The 16390-nt window shown below is 40.2% G+C and overlaps 1 protein-coding gene across 5 annotated transcripts in view; it reads right to left on the reverse strand.

The window, feature by feature from the left end:
• Positions 1-16390, reverse strand: part of LOC310905500 (uncharacterized protein) — a 139638-nt gene that overhangs the window by 63223 nt on the left and 60025 nt on the right. The window contains exons 12-13 of one of the 5 annotated variants that reach the window (XM_083851856.1): positions 15377-15408; positions 9089-9201 (exon numbers count right to left, since the gene is read on the reverse strand). The exons of the other annotated variants lie outside the window; for them this stretch is intronic. Coding sequence (XP_083707982.1) covers positions 9089-9180 — 92 coding nt within the window. The 5' untranslated portion in view covers positions 9181-9201; positions 15377-15408. The remainder of the gene's footprint in view (positions 1-9088; positions 9202-15376; positions 15409-16390) is intronic. 5 annotated transcript variants of the gene reach the window in all.

Here is a 16390-nt window from a genome sequence, read left to right on the forward strand (position 1 = left end):
AATCTGGGCTAGTGAAAAGGTAGAATTCATAAAGTGCCCGTTATTTCCATAGAGAAATGTAAGCCAAGGAAAAGGGCGTTCTTTGTCAAGTACCAAGTATGGAGAAGAATAAACCAGAATTAAGCTTTAAAATTGTAATTCGTTAAGGAGTGCAGCTAAGAAATTCGCATGAACCTTGCGATACAGAATAAAACATTGCAGCTAAACAACAGCCAGTCTACAGCAGATAGGCATGTAATGTTTACAGTTAATGCAACAAACACTCACTGTCAGATACGCATTTTACATAATAACCCCTTTTTCAACAAGTTCAAAGTAATTCTCTTGTTTTCTTTAAAAATTCCACTGCAGATGTCAAGATGTGCCAGCACATAGAAAAGAGGTATTTCATAACAACATAAAACCATGCATTTCTAATTGTTTCCATACCGAACTATAGTGAGGGCACCACTTTTATATAGGGAGTTCAAGGTATTCCTGGGAATAGGCTCTTTTCTGATGACATCATAAGAATACGGTCACTCAGGCAACAACTTGTTACTATGGTAACTACAGTTTTTACAGATGCTGAACGCCAGCGAGGTTAAAAACACTATTTCGAGATTTGCTAGGTAAAAGTTTGCCAATATTTGAGGTAAGAAGCAACAAGGAGTACACTGCAGATGCACAGCACTGAGCAGTTCTTTACCCATTATTGGGAAGCTGAGAACAATCGGCTTTATCTTCAGGCATGGAGTTCCTGGGGTAATCACATTTTCAGATATGTCCTTGTATGCCACAGCAGCTAGAACCAGGCCTGAACACTAATTTTGTGATTTGGGGGGCGCTGGAAGAAAAGGATTGCTGCTGCATCTAAAAGAGTCCCTAATAATATAGACATTTGGGTATCTAGAGTTCTGATGCTTGCAGAGCAGAGACCACACAAACTGCGAAGACAGTTTGTTATTATAGCATGACATATCTTTGGAAAAGAAATGGATTCTTTTTCCCTGACTGCAAAGAATTGTAGGATATGAGATAAAAACATCTAACCCAATTGCTGTCTGGGCTGAGACTACTGTCAGACGAAACCAGTTACAGAATGCTTTAAAACTAGAAGCCATGTCTTTCTGCCCAAGAACTTTCTGCATTTGACTAACTGCAAGCAAATCTCAGAGGCTCTAGAATAATGTCAAGTTAAAGATATCAACTTGTCCATTAGCCTGCCCTCTGTAAGACACTGGACAATCTGATAAGCTAAATCAGATTTTTCATCTGGTTTTGTCCCCAACCAACACAGAAGAGGCTTACAGCTAACATTCCCAGTAAAACAAATTCCCTATCTTAGAAAGTGTCATAAACACTAGTCAGAATCCATGCTTAAGCATGTACAAATATTAGAAGAATATTTTTCATTTTGCACCAGCAAACCTCAAGTCATTCAGATCCCCAGAAGTTGAACTGTCTGCCAGGCTGAGAAGAGTGTACAGTTACCCCTGCAGCCTCTTCCCTTGGCAACATTTTACAGGGAAGAACCTCAAGTATAATAAAAGTGGAGCTTAAATGGGCCTGTTACAAAGCAAAACCTAAGGTATTTTCTTTATAATGAATTTGCTGCCACATTTGAACTAACTGGCCATTACAGGCAGTCTCAGAGGAATGGTTAAAGCCAAATTATAACACTTATTCCTGGGGTGGTCTCAGTAACAGGATACTGAGATGCAACCACAAGCTTCAAGAATTGCTCCTGTTCTGGGTCTGTATGAAAGCCATCCATCACCAAGGCAATAAAGATGACGTGCTCTCAATACAACTACGTACTGTACTTCTTTATTTTTTTTATTTTCATACGTATCCTACCAGGCATTTCATACTGTTCGGGGTATTTCTTTTTGGGTCCAGGAGAATATTAAGGCCATTGCTGGTTTTCATTGCCACACATTATCCAGCAATCCTGGCTCCTATTGGCAGCAGAGAGTCTTCTCCATGCAATTCTCCCCCATCATCTGCGAGAACAGAGATGTGGAAGAGGCCAATTACCTTTTGGAGAGAAGGAAATTACTTGCTTATAATTGAGTTCTCCGAGTACGGTGTCCGCTATTAGAGCCACACTCATCCTCCCACCTCCCCCGAGACCTGGGGTTTTATTCCTATTTAAGTTCTAATTATTATAATTAGTCTGAAAAGGATTTGGGAGTTAGGGGCTATGATATGCCATATAGACCCCTCAAGGCATCTTTTTGTACTAACTCATTATGACCAGTTCTAAACTTTACCATTTAATCTAGTCATTCAGTACCCAAGGTCACAACAGCTGAGACCCCCTGAGCATCAATCCACAGAGACCACCACCTTCAGAGAACTACAATTAAAAGGTAAATAATTCCCTTGCTGCCTTCTCTGTGAGGCAATGTTACAAGTCAGAGAACGGAATCCAACCTCAGCCTAATTACTACTCTGGTGATTTACGCAGTTGCGATGAAAAAGTTGGCAAATACTTTTCCATTTTTCGAAACAGAATCACAAAGCCAGCCACAGTTTGTTTCAGACTGGAGTGGCAAGAGTCAGCCTTACAACAGTCAAGTTACAAACTCTGTATCTCTCAAACTCCAAGAAATTCTGAAGAGCTACACTCCAAGAAAGTCAATTCATCATCATGACATGCAGGCCATGGCAACTATTCTTCACGACGCTAATCAAAGATTAAATCCTTTTCTTTGTTTATTCCATCACAAAACCACTGCTGAATCAATACAAGTTTTAAATTATTTGAATCAGGCTGTGCATTAAAGGATTGTAAGCACTCAAAGCTGGTGTTCTTCTGAATTGAAATACGAGCAAGTACAGATTCTTAAAAATATCATCATCCATGTTGACAGATTCCAAGAAAATCAACAGATGCTGGTATTTTCCTGAATGACAACAGCCTCCAGGCCTGAAAACTGTAAAGTAAAGCTTTGAAATTCACAGGAAAGAGCATAAAATGGTATTAAGCAAAGTAATTTGTCACAGTGCCAGCACCTGGATTCCAGCGCACAGTGTCACTACTTGGAGAGGGTGGCAGTTCCAAAGATTTCTGTTGCTGAATTTTTGAAAGATAAATTAATTACATCTGCAAATCAGAAAAATGCATCCATGTCTCTACCAACAGAATACCTTGTGCAACGCAATACTTGCTAATTATGCAATACATGCCATTAATCACAACTACAAAACTCAATGGCAATACTGAAATCTCAGTGAAAAGGTGGCTCTTTGAATCAGAATTTAGAAGGTGTAGGTAATGTACACCAATTTCTAGATAAATAAGTCCAAGCTCATTTATAGATAAAATATGTTAGTAATCAGTCTCCTAGATTCGTTTCTTAATAACCAAATCAAAACTTAGCGCAATATTATGCACATATTACAATGCAGTCTGTACAATTTCCATAGTGGTTTAGCAGTAGATGCTAACATCACACTAGAAGATTTGACAATTCCAAGTCTTTTATTTTAAGTGAGTGCATCTAGAGGAGGGGAAAAAAATAAAAAAGTTGTATTTGTTCTCATTTTTCCACTAGAACTGTGTGTGCCAATTCTTCAGCCTGAAAGCAACCTGAATCCCTACCCAGGGAGCGTAGGTGTAGCAGCTTCAGCAGCGTCCCTAGCCATACCATGTCCTCCTAACCAGTGCACACAATTAAGCACAATAGATAATCTTTGCTCTTAAGCAGGGACCACAAAATGAGTTCTCTTACTCCCAGCTGACATTAGTATCACACTAGGGACCAATATGAAGAAGTTTGCACTGTTGCTGTCTGAGCTCTGTGTTTGCAGGTGATAAATAGATTCCACTTTCTAATTTTGCTGGGTCAGAAAGATCCTTCTAATTTTCCTAAATTAAATTATAGGCTCCTATCATATTTGTAACCAGGTGCATTAAATACAGAAGCACTATTTCAGCTGCTGCTGTTTCTTCCTCTTAAGAAAATAAAATGCCGTGTTTTGGGAGAGAAGGTTGAAGGACAAAGGCAGGGAGTAGGTCAAACATTGATACCTTAATCTGGACACAAAAATGCTCCTGTAGTTGTTCCAATGGCTGAGTCCCCATACAAGAATTGTGGCAAGACTAAATATTTGTCCCAGCCATCATGCCACTTACAGATTCTGAAAGTCAGTTTTTACTGGTGGCCATTCCGCTTTAACTACATTTTCAGAAGCATATAGACCTCTGGAGGCATCATTTAGGAGAGAAAGCTCTTTAGTCTCCATCTATTGACTGCAAAGGTTATGTGTCATGGGCAGCTCAAGGCTTTTCAGTGGCGTAGGCAAAAGTTAATTTCCCCTCCTGAAGCCCGAGGAACAAAATAACTTATTTTGTATTTACCACTTGCAGCAGCAAAACTCCATGCGAGGGTAGGGCAGCCTAGGAGACTCCAGCCTCTCTCCCTCTTCCAATCTCAGCTCCCCAGGATCTGGAACCCACGCTCCTCCCAAGACATAGGCCTTGTGCTGACATGTACAGCAGTCAGCTCAGTCTGACCCGGCCTGCCCATCCTTCTCACTCCCAACAGCACCAAAACCCCCAGCTGGGGGGAGATGAGGAAAGCACGGGCTCCCTTTCCTAGCCCAGCCCAGGTGGGAAGCCAGGCTCAATGGGGGCTGCTGAGCCTCAGCTCCCCCAGGTACCCTGCCCATGCCATGCCCGCGGGCCAAACACACTGCACTCTACTGACTGTTTGCAAGCAAAGGGTTATTTCCCTCCAGAAGAAAGTTGTGTGTTGCCCAGCAGATACACAGGACTCAAGCAGACTGTAATTATATATTAAAAGGGAAAATTAGGGTGCCAAGTCTTTGATTTGTATTCCTGGCAGAGAACTGTCAATAACACAAGATGCTGCATTTTTGTGTTTTCCTGAAAGTGGCTTTTACAGAAGGTTTTACTTTAAATCAGAATACAAACATGGAGAAAAACATTCCTACTGGAGCTTGTCTATGGTGTGTTTTCCCAGGCTTCATCCTCTCATGTACTTAAAGGTCACCTCAGCCAGAGCTGCAGAGATTCATCGCCAGGTCCTTTTGTAAAGTGCTAAGCAGAATCTATACCATGGACTATCGTAAAACTGCTGCCTTCCTCTAACAGTGTGGTTAAGTTCTCATTTAATAACAAATACATTATTTAATCTCCAGGGTCTGATATCTAGCATATCCTATACCCATCAAAAGCCACAAGTCTCCCCTGTAAAGCTACTCTCAGTACCTTGCATCCCACAACTGTTAGTTCCTTGCTCGTCCCACAGCTCTGGAAGAGGCCCACTGCCGTTGTTATCTATGTCCCAGCGGAAGCACTTTCCTTTAAGGTACTCTGTTTCATCAAGTTATTAGATGACCTGAAGTCCCTGAGAGCCCCAGATTAGCGAATCTAGACTTTTACGTGAGTATTTTATTCCTGACATTCCACCTTTGTGAGATGGTTGTAGGTGAATGATTTTTCTGCTGTGTCAAAAGACATATTGGTTTAATTCAATGCATGTCTGCAAACAGAATCACATCTGTTTGTCTCTGCAGATAGCTACCCAACGTGAACACCACTAACATGCCTGCCTTCTCCTTGTGACCTGTAATAGCCATCCTTCCCTCAAACCACACATCACTGATTGTGCAGCTCTGAACTCAGGCCCATACCTCTTACTTGGGGTCTTATTGTCTCTTCTGACCCTTGATTTATCCTTTTGGAGATTACTTACATTAATATTGATTGCACTTGAAGATGGCGACACAGAAGTGCATTAAAGCTCTGTAACAAGGAACACATGCAAACAGAGAAGAGCATGCCTGACTGGAGATGAAAAGCCACAAATTCTGCTTTCAGAAGGCAGGAATGCCCTCATACACATTTTCCAAACCTAAAGTTTAGAAATTTTTTCTCCTCTAGTCAATGAGAGCTCAGCTCTGGCACAAAAATTGCCTGTGCTGTACCTTTGGTCCCAATCATATTTTTAACAGGTCTCCAACGCTTGCCATTTGTAGTCTGCTCTGAACATGCACAGATTAAATATACATCATCCTGAACATATATACCATTGCTCATTTGTGCAATTTTTAAAACCTCTCAGAAAACAGGATCCTAAAAATGCTGAAAATAAAACCTGTACCGTGGCCAGCAGCCATATGCTATTTTCTAAGCAGCAAACCATGGGTAACAAAGTGAATTTGTTTCATACCCCATGGCAGTGAAGGCATTCTTCCACCAAGATGCTGTTTTACAGCGATTCAGCTGCAGATAAGGAGATAATACATTTATCTGATGCTATGAACATGGAGCAAAAAAATTGTTTCCAGAAAAAATATGAAGTAGAAAAAGCATTTACAATATTAATGTATTTTGAAAAAATGTTTTATAATCTGGTAAAGATGCTGAAAGCAGAACAGAAGTGCAGCTGCTTAAATCATTCCTCTGTTCGAAATGCTTCTCTGCAGTAAACAGTTTTACAACTGGCCCCTATTGTGGTCACCTGAACACAAGCTACCTGGCTGACTCGAGTTGGAAGAACATAGTCGGGGTGTTACAGACCAGCTGGGCAGGAAAAGAGCAAAGACACGGAGAGTTTCCAATGACAGCAAGCCATACTGGCTATGCTACAGGAAAAAAAAAATAAAAGTAGATACTTCTATCTTTTCAACATCTAGACAAGTACCTAGAGACAGGAGAAACAAACAAACAAACAAAAAGTAACTGAATTTTTAATATACAGAAAATCAAATGAAAGAGGTCTACCTACCCATACCAAGCTTGGAACCATCTTAATTACGGTCATGGCAGTGGCTATAGCTTCAGTTAACTCAAAAGATAGACAAATCTTTATTTTTCTCACAAACACACGACTGTCGTGGCTAATTGAAGAATGCCAACTGCCTAAGAGTTGTGACACTTCTCTCAACATCTAGTCCGAGAAGGCTAACAGTCCTTGACACTAGAGGATGTATGAATGACAACCTGTTAAAGCAGGAGGGGGAGAAGAAAAGAAGACACGATTCCTGGCAAAACAAGCTAAACATCTACCTGTACCATCAAACCAGAAAACGTTGCTGCCTGGCATATCTTTGTAGGAACAGACTGTAATAAGTAAATGCTTTATAACAGAATAATGTAGTTTTCCCAGGTACAACTTGGCAATACATAGGCCTTCACTTAAAACAAAGCTCCTCATCACAACCCAGCCTGAGTATCCATCACGCTTCCTTTCATCCCAGTTCCTAACTGCAAAGAGACATTGAAGATGAGTGCTAACTAGTACATCTGAGCTGAGTCTCATCTACAGCACGTGTATTTTGAAGGCACTGGATGCAGCTTCAGAAATCATAAGGATTTGGAGACTTGCATAAGAGCGTGCAGAAGGCAGAGGTTTGCTTTGCTTTTAAAGCAACCGTTATAGCACCCTCTCTGCAGACAATACGGAGTAAAGGTCTAGCAGCTTTCCAACGAGCATAAACTGAAATTAATTGCCTCACTTGCCTCCACATCTAAATCTCTCACTTGTTGTTAAGCTGCTTCTTTCTTCTTGGGAAAGATATAATGCAAGGAATTATAATTTCTCCTCTTTGACTAATGTATTCATTTTGGGGGAGATGCACCCAAGTATTAAAAAAATCTGGTACACTTAACATACACTATGGCCACTCAAGCCATTCCAGTTTGATGACTCTGAACACCCAAAATGTTTTGTAACTATCAAACAAATGGCTGCCAAGGATCAGACTTTTCTCCCTCTCTCCCCATGCCTCACGTGGAACAAATTCCTTCACCACCCCCTCAAAACCTGACTCCTTGATGTCTGCCATCTAGACAGGCTTTCTAGTTTCATACCACCTGCCTGCGCTAAACATTAAGAACACATCTCCAACTAATGGTAAAGACGCATCAACTTTAGAGTAAAATCATTATGGGGGTGCTGAAAATAACTGTAACAACCCCTAGTGTTATAAATGCCCAAACTGCAGAATTAACCTTAAACATACAAATAAGCAACTTTTACCAGCATGGAAATGAACACTTTTGACTCCCAGACAATATTAATTATGTTCCTTAGCTCCAAATTATGACCAATTTGGAGCCATTAATGCAGGAACAGAGTTCACGGCTGTTTTGTGAAATGGCTTCTCAGTTCAAAAATGAATAAATAAAACTTTTTTTTTTTTTTAAAATCCTCACTCCTTTTTTTCAGACCAGACCAGAAGGAGGTGGCAGACAGTTTGGAAGAAAGCCCTCTGCATAAAGTTCTCTGAGAAAAAAATATTGTTAATTAAACCTCTGCAGAAGATGTAAGCTTCACTTACTGAGAACAAACCTAAGTTATTTTTTTGTTCCCTGCACAGCTTATAAATATTACTTTAACAGGACAGATAAGATGTTTCTGCCCTTACAGCTACGACTAAGACTGTTAGGGGAGAAAATCATTCGATGTGGGGAACTATATGTCCTGAGAGACACATACTTAATTCATTTGTAACCTGTAAACTGAACTAAGTCTAGGGAATGTTTTGGACTTATTAAACCATCATATTACTCACATATAGACTGTTTGGGCATCCCTAATTTATAAGCAAAACTGAATCCACTCCTAATTATGGAGCCATGACCAGTTCTTTGATAGAACTATTTTTTTCCCAATTCAAGTACAGCCTTGTAGCATTTGCTTCTTCTGAGGAACGAATGCAAATTCCTTTCTGTTTGCACTCAACAGCAATTAAAACAGTGGCTGCCATGCAGATGCAGAGAACAGGATTAAAAACAGAGTAATAAGAAAACTCAATTACATCCCAACCATCCTGCAGTTAAAGCTACAAAGAGGCTCACAATCTGACCAACTAATTCATATTACTGTTAGGTATGGGTGAACTTAATTTTAAGTTTTGTCCTATTTTATTTCCATTTAATATTTATGTTCCTTCAAATGACCATCCTAAACTTTCAGTTTGTACCTGTAGGATCTGATAACACCTGATTAGCCTTAAATATAGAAAGAGAAGAAAGGGAGGGGAAAAAAAGCTGTATCTGACTAGCACTTGTGTTGGCAGTGAAAAGGATTGGAAGGCGCAATCTATGGAAGTGAACCAAGAGGCCAACCTCTTACACTGGGGCTCAGGGAGGTTCCAGTGAAACTCCATGGAGCCACTCTGGTGATCACCTTCCCAACTTTTCCAGCTTCCTGCAGCCATCAACCGAAGGAGAAGGTTCAGCTAGGAGAGATTATAATACTCATGTCATTTTTTATGAGGATTGATTTACTTATCAGATTAAGAGAGGTAATCCATTTTCCTTACTACAGCAATTAGATCTAATCTGAAGAGCATCCCCCCCAGCTTTATTGACAGTCCTTTAAATCTAAATGAGAGTTTTAGAAATGCTTCCCGAACAGTAAAATATTAGTTTTTCCTCTGTCTTTCATTTTTATATAATTAAGAGATAAAGTCAATGGAACAGAACCTTGCCAGGCGATAATGATCTCATGCTGACAGACAAATAGTAAGGTGAAAAAAGCATAGGAAAAGTATATTTTTTAATTCAGTGATTTAATTTGCTATTATACTAACTGATTAGCATCTAAAGTACAACAGACTGACAGATTGGTGAAGAAGTGACAAAGCTGGTACCATAAATGTTCGTTGATTTACATTCTCATTGTCTTTGGAAATTTGCTGAAGCATTTGGGAAGAATGCTTTCCTCCACCCCAGCTGAACATTTCTCCTTCACATATGTGGGCATGTAATAAGTTCAAATGACAGAAACCAAACATTTAGTCACCATGAGACTGATCTGGCACGTACCAAATCTGTGCATTCCAGCATCTGGAATGAGGAGGGCCAGGGCATTAGGGCTCCCTGTCACCAGCGAGGGCACGAGTGACTAAGCTTCTGAGCATGGGCACTGACAATCTTTTCCAGGACATGTACTGGTACTGAAGAGACCGATCTGCTCTTTTTGAATCCATTATTTTCTTACTCATTTTCATGTAATTTTAGCCCTGCAGTTTCTGAACATCCTTAGTTTTGTTCTCAATATGTCAAGAGTTTCTTATCCCTTTTTCCTATAGTAATATTCACTACTGCTGCTGTTATCACAAGATCACTTTTATTCCTAAACTACCACCAATTTGATTGCTTTTCTCACCAAGTCAGCCTTACATTTTGTTCTCGTTTGTAAAAATTAAATAAAAAGCCTCATGCTCGTCTATAAATATGTCACAAGAGACAGTGTGTTCTGTCCCATGCACTGGATGCACTCTGTTATAAGTGCAATACAAAATGCAGCAGCTCCCTTTAGGAAACCTGCCATTTATATCAATAAAACAACTCCTACTCCAGTGCTCACCATCATTACTTACAAGGTCAGTTCTCCTTCAGGGTCTGATCCATGGTACTGAGTGTGCTCAGTATCAGCATTATGATTTTTAACATTTCAGTGGAAGAAAGGCTCTAAGACCTAGCAGTATCATGGAAAATCAGGTCTTTACTTTTAATATTCAGCCTCTGTCATAAAGTACCTAGCAGAATAAAGAAAGTGATGACTCATTCCTCTGTCTTCAGCCTTTTGTGCATCGGGCATAATAATACCGGTTTCTCAACTTTTCAAACTGGGGGGCAGGTGAATTCTTGGTGATAAGGATGCATTTGCATTTCTTTGACACCATATGCAGCTATTTGTGATAAAAAATGGCTTTCACTTCTGAGAAGTGACATGCTTTTGAGGTGTGCTGTATAGTCATCTTTCACCATCTGAGGGCATAGTGGACCCTACATGTTGTACCACATTTAGACGGGCACAAGGCAACCTAAAACACAGCCAACTAAGGTATAGCCAGGTTGCAAATTAAAACAAACAAATAAAACAAATAAAAAACATAGAACTGTATAAAAAGCAAATCAAGACAAGTAAAAAATCATAAAGGATGAATTATAACTATACAAAATAGGACCAAAACAGCACTAGCACTGTGCTATGAGATTTGCACAAAGGCAGAATGAAAGATTTAATATTTGATAGCAGTCGACAAAATGGGAGCACACAATACTATGTGCAAGGGCACAAGCTGGTATTGGTCTTGGATGAATTTCAGGGAAAGTGAATATTAAGTAGGCATTAATAGCATTGCCCTGCTTAGTGATACACTACAGCTGGCTCAGGTGCTTGGAGTTTAGGAAGAGTGTTTAAAATATTAGAGGAAATACGAAGAGGCAATAGAGGAATTAGAGGGTAAGATGCGTGAGGAGAGACTGCGGGAGCTAAACTTACATAGTCTCAAAGAGAGAAGGCTCAGGGGGCCTCAATCACAGTCTATAAATACCTTCAAGGTAATAATATAAATGAAGGAAGGGAATTCTCCAGTCTCAGAAGATAGCAGGACAAGGAGCAATGGCCTGGAGCTAAGGAAGCAGGAGCACAGGGTAGGTTCTGGGGAACGGTTCTTAGCTCTGGCCTCAGCCGCACTGGATGAATTCACTGCGGGGAGGAGGAATTGTTCTCCTTCCACCGACTCCGGGGTGCCGTGCCCACATGCACGCACACACCATGCTTGATGCAGTCAAGACGGCGCTAATCAGCAGAAGCCCCCCTCAGAACGCGTGCAGCACAAAGCTGTGCATCAGCACGGCCACAGCCATACGTCGCGTGGGCTGTCACAGTCCACGTGCTGACTCACAGGTCTTCCTGCCGCACACGTGATTGTTAATATGGAGTGATTTTAGAATGAAGCACTCATTAACCTGACACCACTCTTGCTAGCGGAGAAATAGTGTTACGGTTCTCCACGGCTGCACTTCACTACACTGGGATTTTTCTCCTTCTTAGAGCACTGTTACAAAGGCTGGTTTCACACATTCTGCAAAGGGTGAATAAAGCTCAAACCACATATTAGCTAGCACAGGTGGTGATTTGACTTCCATTTATTCACCTGGTTCAGTACAGAACAAAAATTCAGGGTGCTGTACAAGTTAAACAGAATGAGTCCTCGTGTGGCTTATCTATTCCTAAAATACATCTACATGCAGAAAGAGGAAAAAGATGACTCCTCCATTTTGGGGGGATGTCCTCCCTTGTCCTGGGAAAAGACTATCCAAACCTTTTTTTCTTTTTTTTTTTTTGTGCTAGTTTATAAACAAATCCCAATTTCAAGTTCTCTTTACTATCCTCGCATACACCCGATATGGCAATGATGGCAGTTCACAGCTCCACAGCAAAATAAGGAGCAAATTCTGCAGATGCGCAGAGGCATCTGCATCCAGCAGAGGCAAAAGCACTGAAAATGAGAAAAGACTACAGAGACTGTGATGAAATCTGGAAGTTTCTGAAGTGGCTTGACTGACCGTGATATGGCAGAACAAGAAAGAAGCCCTGAGCACATAAGCAAAGCACAGCCAAATAATCAAAGCAGCAGACTCAACTCCTGTGCAAAGGGTTCAAACAAGGAGTAAATGAAAATGCCTTTTGCTCCAGTGACCCACAAAGACACCACTGCAGTTCTTGTACATTAAGGGATGGTTTCCGAACAAATCAGCTCCTCCCCTCTGGACGGAAAGAAATCAACTGCCTCCACTTTCTGGGAAGACCACTCGAGTTTACCAGAGTCATAACATAATACTGAAAAACACAGAACAAAACAAGGGCCTCAGCACTTCATGACACCTCACCTGTCTGATCTCTCTACGTTGCTAGCACCTTCTCCTGTGCACTGGCTCTGATCACCAGGAAAAATTTCAAGCAAAGGGATTTGATGCGTACCCATTTTTTCTATTATTATTACTTTTTAAAGTGTTTCTCAGTTTTAATAAAAAATAGCAACCCTCCTGCATCTGGATCCCCCTCTACCAAGGTAACACGCTGGCTTGGCGCTGATAAACTAGGTTGCAGCTAACCATGTCGTCATTTCACACAGAGGCAGATCACCCACCTGTAACCCACTAAGCCACGGTCCTCCTTAAGCTGACAGTGGAATAGTGGTCGGGAAATGCTTTGGCCTCGTAACAAGCTGTCTCTTCAAATTCTTATAAATCTTCTCAGTCAACATCTCCTGAATTTGTGCTTTATGTCTAGCACCTTGCTGGTAATGTGCATCTTGAAGGCTTCAACCCAGAAGTTACCATGCCTTTTTGCAAAAAGCTACATTAAAAAATCCCAAAGCAGTTACTAACAATGTACAGCTGACTTTAAATTACGTTTGGACACTTCACATGTGGTGCTCAGCACCTCTGAAAACAAAACAAAACTAAAACACCTTTCAGAATGACACATATGTATAAAAACTCCTGAAGTATACAAACCTGAAATGTTCGGCTGCTAAAGGCTCGCTGCTTTGTTAAACATGAATCAGCTCACACTTCAAAGAGGAAGCCAAAATTATATTCGCGTACAGAAATCTCTACGTTTTAAAGGGTGCTTTGTGCTAACATTTTCCCCAAATAAATCCTATTGTTATTCAAAAAAAAATGTGCTGAGACATGTTTGAGGGGGTTTAAAACTGTTTCCTAAGTCTCTATCTGAACAAGCAGAGCAGCATCAGTTGCAGTGATGGCTTCCCAGCTAGTATTTGCATGCTGGAAGTTACCACTTAAATGTACTAAAGTATATATTTGTGTAAGCTACCATACTACATATTGACTGAAAGGCTAGGCAGCTTTGTAAATACACAGTGAAAAAATTATCTGCCTTATTTGTGTGTTGTCAGGAGACTGGAATCACTTCTGGGTAAATAAGATGCATTTATAAAATGATCTAATTACGTATGGTACTTAACTTGAAAGACCTGTAGCCATTTTAGCCTCTTAGGAAAAAGAGCATACATGTTTTATAACTCTAAAATAATGATTTCTAATAAAATATTAGGAAATATTACAGCCTTAAAAATTACATATCCCAAATTTGAGAGAGAACATCAAGAAAGCACATATTTGGCATACTAACCAAAGCATAAGGCAAGGCACCACAAACACCTAGAAGATGCATAAAAATTCAATTTTTGTCTGCATGTCCTTGCAGTTACTGTGAAAATCCATCCCAAATATTTCTCCTAACACTAGCCAAAGTGGGAAATTTAAGTAACAATATATACAGAAATTCTGTATTAAACAAAATCACACACAAAATTTGATTTCTCCTCCTACAAATTTTGATTCATAAGCTGTATTTGAAAAGCTTTCCTCAGGAAAGAAGTCCCACTAAAATTAATAGGACTACTCCCATAACTAAGTCTTCTTGCATAACTTTTAAAATGGCATCTCTGAGAGTTTGGATGGTAAACCTAATTTTCAATGTGAAATTCTGCAGCAGCAATTACAAAATATAGTAAACAGTAAATAGTAAATTACAAAATATAGTAAACAGGAAGGTAAAGTAGTAGTGTTTTTGATTTTTAAAATCTAAAGCAGAGTAAAAAAAATCTCTCATTTTGGTATCTATCAGAACATGGTATCATTGACGAATATTAACATTTATACTTAGCAAATCCCAGAGCTTTTCAATCCACAAGGAACAACATAACTCAGCAGTAGCTGTAAAGAAATGGCAATTTTATGTTGTCAAATATCAATCACTAAATATGTGTCTGTCTGGGAAATGACAGCAAGAAAACATGGAAGCATTTTAAGGTGACAAACACTGACCCGTTATTAGAGGTCTTTGAATGTTTTATTATTATGCGATCCTGCTTGCTAATAGCAGATCATCAAGTGATGCAAACTGATGCAGAGCTATGTCACTGTCCTTTGACATCCATTACTACCCATCCTTCTTGGAGCGGTATCCTCTGGGCTTCTGGATTGTAATTTTACTTTTTAAGACACCTTTCTAACTTGACATTTGTAGTCAGAGGCTATCTATGTCTACCCTCTACAGAGCAGGGTACATTTCTCAAAAATGGATTAAAAAAAAAAAAAAAAAGAGGAATGAAATGAGGAAAAAAGGGAGAGAGACAGAAAAAAATACAGCCCAGTAACTACTGAGGGAATCTCAGGCTCTGGAGACATGCGTTCAACTCTCTGCTCTGCCAAAATCCTTGCATAATGTGAGGAAATCAATTAGTACCTTATCTGTGAAATGGGGATACTCAATTACTCACAGGGGGATTATGAGACTAAATAAACAGTTACAAATTTCAAGTGATTTAGACAGTATAGAAGTAAAAGACAAAACAGAGAAAGAAGCATATTAAGATTTCTGTTCACCACCACCCCTTTCTATCCCCCAACAAAATTACTCCAGTGACTTCACCCCCTCTAACAGAAACAACTTTCCTACACCAGCAGTTTCATCTATAAATTCCAGTGGCCCAAAAGCAGCTCTCCCATAATGTCCCAAATGACCAGTGTCCCCGGGACAGGTAGCAATATAAAACAGTTATAACGTGGATAACAGCATCTTACCCAAACAGGAAGCTACGGCAATGTTTCCTTCCCTGCAAAAGTTATCAGAAATGGGAGAGAAGCTGTCATGTCCTTAGCTTTCTAGTCATCAAACAGTTCCTGCAGCTGACAGAAGCTGGAAGATTATCTCAAAGTGCTTGCGATGAAGACAAATTTAACTAAAGACTCTACCCCCAGTCAGACCTGAAGAATTTCAGAGCTGCAGGTTAGACTATTGCTGAAAAAGGAGAACATCTCCAAGATTTATAGTCAAAATAGGTATAATGCGTGTCATTAACAACTCACCAGCTCCCAACAGCAAGCATAGGATGTCACATGAGCTACTGTATTTAGCTTCTGGAGCTAGCCTGGGAAGCAACCTACACAGCACCGTGTGCTGCTGCTGGCAAATGATCTTTTAATGGCAACAGCTATATGGGGCTGCATCCATTCAGCTACTGCATTGCAAAAATGATGATAAATGATAATGAGGAACTATTGCAACTATCAGAAGTATTAGTAAATCTTCCTACTGCTTCCTATTATAAATCTAGAGAAGTCTTTAAGACTGCTGTCAAACCGCATGAAGCACACCACGCAGTTAACTTTGCAGCTGTTGACTTGGACTTTGGGACTAAATTCAGCAGTCCTGGAGCAAGAAACCTTTAAAAATTAAACCCAAACCACCCCAGATCAACCACTATCCTAACTCCTCCCAACTTCTGAACCTCAGAAAGGTGTGGTGATGAGCTGACCTGCTCAGTGACTCTCCCTGCTCCAGCACTGTCGCAGAGGGAGAAGTCTGGCTTTCTGTGGTTGCCCAACCTCTGCTCCCACCCTGTGCCCTTGGGCCACAGGTGGGATGCAGAGAACACTTTCCAGATGGCTGAAAAATGTTACTCTTAATAGTGGTGTCACTGGGGGCTGAAAGCTAAAAAGGAGCCTCTGTATAGTATTTTTTGCCTCCCAATAAAGGTCATTTATTAGAGATATTCATGTATTTTCATTTATTTTATTAGAAGATGCCAAAATCTC

The sequence above is a fragment of the Anser anser genome (assembly GCF_964211835.1).
Source record: "Anser anser genome assembly, chromosome: 11".
NCBI classification, from domain to species: Eukaryota; Metazoa; Chordata; class Aves; order Anseriformes; family Anatidae; genus Anser; species Anser anser.